Source organism: Pseudophryne corroboree, chromosome 4 (genome assembly GCF_028390025.1).
Source record: "Pseudophryne corroboree isolate aPseCor3 chromosome 4, aPseCor3.hap2, whole genome shotgun sequence".
Lineage (NCBI taxonomy): Eukaryota > Metazoa > Chordata > Amphibia > Anura > Myobatrachidae > Pseudophryne > Pseudophryne corroboree.
The window spans coordinates 470,939-476,938 of record NC_086447.1 but is presented as its reverse complement, the minus strand read 5'-3'; the positions used below and the strand labels follow the sequence as shown (position 1 = coordinate 476,938).

The 6,000-nt window shown below is 47.9% G+C and overlaps 1 protein-coding gene across 1 annotated transcript in view; it reads right to left on the bottom strand.

Moving 5' to 3' along the window:
- Positions 1-1,302: 1,302 nt before the first annotated feature.
- LOC134911044 (phospholipase ABHD3-like) overlaps positions 1,303-6,000 on the bottom strand; it is a 28,842-nt gene continuing 24,144 nt past the window's right edge. The window contains exons 3-4 of the mRNA XM_063919438.1: positions 2,889-3,054; positions 1,303-2,785 (exon numbers count right to left, since the gene is read on the bottom strand). Coding sequence (XP_063775508.1) covers positions 2,571-2,785; positions 2,889-3,054 — 381 coding nt within the window. The 3' untranslated portion in view covers positions 1,303-2,570. The remainder of the gene's footprint in view (positions 2,786-2,888; positions 3,055-6,000) is intronic.

Here is a 6,000-nt window from a genome sequence, read left to right as displayed (position 1 = left end):
CTAGGCATGTTTACATTGGAAAAGCGGAGACTAAGAGGGGATATGATCAACATCTACAAATACATAAGGGGACAATACACAGAGCTTGCGCGGGACCTGTTTTTGGTTAGATCAACACAGAGGACTCGTGGACACTCGCTCAGGTTAGAGGAGAGGAGATTCCGCACAATACGGCGTAAAGGCTTTTTCACGGTAAGGACACTACGTGTTTGGAATTCCCTGCCCGAGGGAGTTGTAATGGTGGAATCTGTCAACACCTTTAAGAATGGGTTAGATAAATTCCTAATGGATAAGGATGTCCAGGGGTATGGTGCATAGTCATGCATTATAGGCCCTCATTCCGAGTTGTTCGCTCGCAAGGCGATTTCAGCAGAGTTACACACGCTAAGCCGCCGCCTACTGGGAGTGAATCTAAACTTCTTAAATGTGCGACCGATGTATGCGCAATATTGCGATCAAAAACGAGTTAGCAGTTTCAGAGTAGCTTCAGACTTACTCTGCCTGTGCGATCAGTTCAGTGCTTTTCGGTCCCGGCTGACGTCATAAACACACCCAGCGTTCGCCCAAGCACTCCCACCGTTTCTCCGGACACGCCTGCGTTTTTTCCGGAAACGGTAGCGTTTCCAGCCACACGCCCCTAAAACGCCGTACATCCGCCCAGTAACACCCATTTCCTGTCAATCACAATGCGATCGCCGGAGCGATGAAAAAGCCGTGAGTAAAAATACTTTCTTCTTAGTAAAGTTACTTGGCGCATGCGCAGTGCGAACAATACGCATGCGCACTAAGAGAATTCTCACTGCGATGCGATGAAAAATACCGAGCGAACAACTCGGAATGAGGGCCATAGTTACTATAAATAGGGATAAAATGCAACGGCTGACAGCAGCATCAGTCAGAAATTTTAGTCAAATCATCATGCATAGGACACCACAAATAGGTTGAACTCGATGGACAATTGTCTTTTTTCAACCTCAGATACTATGTTACTCACCTAAATCCAGTGTCCAGTGATATTTGTTATCCACGTACTTGGCAAAACAAAAAAACGCATTTACCCGATACACACGGACTGAAAGGGGTCCCATGTTTACACATGGGACCCCTTTCCCCGAATGCTGACACCCCCTGCGCTCAGACGCGCATACAGCCAATCAGGAGAGTGCCACGACGTGGCGCTCCCTGATTGGCTGAAGAGACCTTTCTGTGACAGCAGTCACAGGGGGTGTCAGCATTCGGGGAAAGGGGTAAATGCGTTTTTTTTTGTTTTGCCAAGTACGTGGATTACAAATATCACTGGACACTGGATTTAGGTGAGTATAATTTTATTTTCAGGTACACCCCGTGGATTCTACTTGGACAAGTGGACCAAGTATTGCCCTTATATACACTGGACAGGAGCCAGGTTGATTTACACAGCAGTTTGTCGGGTTGACCCATCTTCAACCCTGCCCGCTACCCGAGTTGGAATACCTGAGAACTCGTCCTGGATTATTCTACCCAGGGCCTTTTACACCGCACAGCACGTTCATGTGAAATAACCCGTTACTAGCTGGCGGTGTACAAGGGCGGTGTGTTTGAGTATGGAGACGCTCCTTGGGTTCTATCGGTGGACAGTAGAGTTTCTTGACCTATGGGATTACAGTACGTATGGGTACTGTACCGCCACTGAGCGTGTTGCCCTAGAACGTGTGGCCAAGACTGCAGTGCAGAGAGATCGGGGGGCCATTGCCTCGACTTTCTGATCTTCATGAAAATAGTGTTAAAGAGAGCTAGAAACATCTTATCTGATCCTAGTCATCCCAATTATCTGGTTACCGGCTAATAAACGCACTAGGCGTGCGCGTACTAAACAGCTGTACATCTACTGAAGGGTCAGAATGCACAAACGTAGCTGGATGGAAGTACGTATCGCCTGTTATAATGTGCTGGAGGGATTGTAATATGTTTGTCATTGGCAATTCATTGTTTTTGGTAATGACAATAAAGTATTGTATCATCTGTGCTTATTGTGATTCCTACAAAGATTGTACATCATCATCATCATCATCATCATCATCATCATCGTGTTCTTGTAAAACGTACAAATAAAAAAATCAGCGTTGGGTTCTCTAATTACTGGTAATGACAGAAAAAGAACATTGACAATCCATTTTGTGTCGATTATTGGGGGTAATTCCAAGTTGATCGCAGCAGGACATTTTTTAGCAATTGGGCAAAACCATGTGCACTGCAGGGGGGCAGATATAGCATTTGCAGAGGGAGTTAGATTTGGGTGGGTTATTTTGTTTCTGTGCAGGGTAAATACTGGCTGCTTTAATTTTATACTGCAATTTAGATTGCAGATTGAACTCACCCCACCCAAATCTAACTCTCTCTGCACATGTTATATCTGTCCCCCCTGCAGTGCACATGGTTTTGCCCAATTGCTACAAAATTTCCTGCTGCAATCAACTTGGAATTACCCCCATTGTGCGAGGCTGCGATCACCATCGGTCTGCGTCTGGAACTTGTCCTGTGATTGTGGCGTTGGTGGGAGGAGATGAAGTCTAGTTCCTGGGTTCTGAACATTAAGGTTTTTCTGCTTTTGGTTGGAAGTTTATTTTCTGTAGCTGCCTCAGATCTTCCCAATGGCAGAACGCAGCGCCAGAGAACTGTTTGAAGACACGGTCTATGTAGCTCTGGTGATTTGGAAAGAGACCTTCCAAGAAGCCAATGTGGCCTCCGTGGGCAAGGATCAGTAGAGCCACGTGAGGGTTGGCGGACGCTTCATCGAGGGGAATCCCTGGGACAGGGTAGAAGAGATTGGAAGACTCAGTAACATACAGTAAGAATAGTGTTCTTCTATCACCAGAACCACCAGCTGAGAACCTACAGACACAACGTACCTTGGAGGGGAGAGAAGGGGTCGTCTGCTGCATTGATGCACAGAACTGGGGTCCTGATGTTCCGCAGCTTGTTGTCTGGGCTGGCGTGGTGGTAGTAATCATCGCACGATTTGTAACCAAACACTACTGAGGTGTAACGTTCATCAAATTCCCGGATGGAGCCAGACTGGAACGAGGCAGAAAACAAGCATCTAAAGTGGGCAAGGTCTATAAAAAGCCAGGACGTGATTTACTACGATGCTCTGATTTCTGCTCCTGATTTCCTCTAGTTTTGCATATTTCTCACATATTTTTACCTCCATTTTATAAAATAATTTTCTACAATCTAAGTAATCTTACATCACATACCCTCAGGCTCTTGCTAGGTGTAAAAGGCTAAAAACGATTGAATCAAATGCCTTTTGGTGACACCACTGGCTAAATATAGAGCCGAGATAGGCAACATTTTACTCTGTTTTGGCTTACACCATTCTTACATCACCTCTAATACGGAGAGGACACATTGCGTGATTACCCCCCTGCGATTAAGTACATCCTGTCTAATGATAATACTTATATACACGTTTACCCAGATAACGTGCTATCGAATCAAAAATATTTTTCACCAAGGCGCCTTATTAATATTTATCTTAATCATTGGCACTGGCATCAATAATTAAGCATATGACATAAACTGCTCAAAAAAATAAAGGGAACACTAAAATAACACATCCTAGATCTGAATGAATGAAATATTCTTATTAAATACTTTGTTCTTTACATAGGTGAATGTGCTGACAACAAAATCACACAAAAATTATCAATGGAAATCAAATTTATTATCCCATGGAGGTCTGCATTTGGAGTCACCCTCAATATTAAAGTGGAAAAACACACTACAGGCTGATCCAACTTTGATGGGGTGTAGTACGGGTGACCGGCGGTCTCCTGACCGCCTGTCAGCTTACCGACGCAGGATCCCGACAGCATACCAACGCCGGGATCCCGGCGGGGAGGGGCGAGTGCAGCAAGCCCCTTGCGGGCTCGGTGGCGACCTGCGGTCGCCACGGGTTCTATTCCCACTCTATGGGTGTCGTGGACACCCACGAGTGGAAATAGTCCCTGTTGGTCGGCATGCCGACCATCGGGATAGTGAGCCGGCGGGATGGTGGAGGAGGTCATGTGACTGTCGGTCAGCAGACCGGCGGTCACATGAATACCACCCCTTTGATGTAATGTCCTTAAAACAAGTCAAAATGAGGCTCAGTAGTGTGTGTGGCCTCCACGTGCCTGTATGACCTCCCTACAACCCACACAAGTGGCTCAGGTAGTGCAGCTCATCCAGGATGGCACATCAATGCGAGCTGTGGCAAGAAGGTTTGCTGTGTCTGTCAGCGTAGTGTCCAGAACATGGAGGCGCTACAAGGAGACAGGCCAGTACATCAGGAGACATGGAGGAGGCCGTAGGAGGGCAACAACCCAGCAGCAGGACCGCTACCTCCGCTTTTGTGCAAGGAGGAACAGGGGGAGCACTGCCAGAGCCCTGCAAAATGACCTCCAGCAAGCCACAAATGTGCATGTGTCTACTCAAACGATCAGAAACAGACTCCATGAGGGTGGTATGAGGGCCCGATGTCCACAGGTGGGGGTTGTGCTTACAGCCCAACACCGTGCAGGACGTTTGGCATTTGCCAGAGAACACCAAGATTGGCAAATTCGCCACTGGTGCCCTGTGCTCTTCACAGATGAAAGCAGGTTCTCACTGAGCACATGTGACAGACGTGACAGAGTCTGGAGATGCCAAGGAGAACGTTCTGCTGCCTGCAACATCCTCCAGCATGACCGGTTTGGCAGTGGGTCAGTAATGGTGTGGGGTGGCATTTCTTTGGGGGGCCGCACAGCCCTCCATGTGCTCGCCAGAGGTAGCCTGACTGCCATTAGGTACCGAGATGAGATCCTCAGACCCCTTGTGAGACCATATGCTGGTGCGGTTGGCCCTGGGTTCCTCCTAATGCAAGACAATGCTAGACCTCATGTGGCTCCTGTGAGTATATCCTGTAAGACACTATATATATATATGAGACCCTGACGCACTTAGCCCCCCTCAGTGTACAGAATATAGGGATAGCAATATGTGTGAGATACACGGGATAGAGACCACACAGCAGCTATAGGCACACACAGTCACATGTACAATGCAGAAATGATTACCAACAACAATAATACTGCACTGGAGTAGTAATACTAAGTAAAGCTATGTATGTATACAGATATAACAATGCACTGTAATACTGGATGTATATCACAGGGTACTTGTAGTAAATATCCCTGTAGTAATGCACTTGTTCTTAACTAACACTGTCTAAATGACATGTAGAATACTGAAGTGTCCTGTAAATGCACAGCGCTGATGAGACAGGCGGCTTTACAGAGGAGACATCACCCAGCAGTCCCAGGATCAGCGCAGCTGTGTATAATGGCGCCCAAACGCTGACAGGGAGTGAGGGAGAGAGATGCAGCTCCAGGGCGAGAACATTTGCAGTAAATGGCGCCTGGGGCTGGGGGAGGGGCTACAGGTCAGTGCCTTATCCCCTCTGCTGGTCTTCACCACCGGGTACTGCGGGGCCTATAGAAAACAGATTATGAGAAATCCGACCTGTGCCCCTTGCCCTGGTCGTATAGTGGGGTCCCTGTACGGCTAGCGCGCGTAGTCCATCTGCGAAGACCGCGCCGGATCCCGATTTCAGCGGGTCCCGCCTGGGGGACCCTCTTACCTCCGTCCCTGAAGATGCGTAACTTGTGGAACTTGAGGTACTTGTTCAGGAACTTCAGATTCAGAATAGGACGGTATGACCCTGCTGAGATCATGTAACAGGGATAATGACTGTAGTAAGGAGAGAATGACTCCTTTCAGTGCCTGTGCTTTGCAGGGTCTGTTGACGGAGTGGTAGGTAAGTATTGTCTGGGAGGATGCTTCAGGAAGGAAAGAGCGTACCCATGAGAGACCTCTTCTCGTGCCCAGGCTTCGGTTGTGACTTGACGCAATGTGGGGGTGAACTGAAGAAGTTGGCCTCCCATCCTGGGGTTCCCCAGGTGGGGGCCTGTCTCATCATGCTGAGGGTTTATCCTCTGG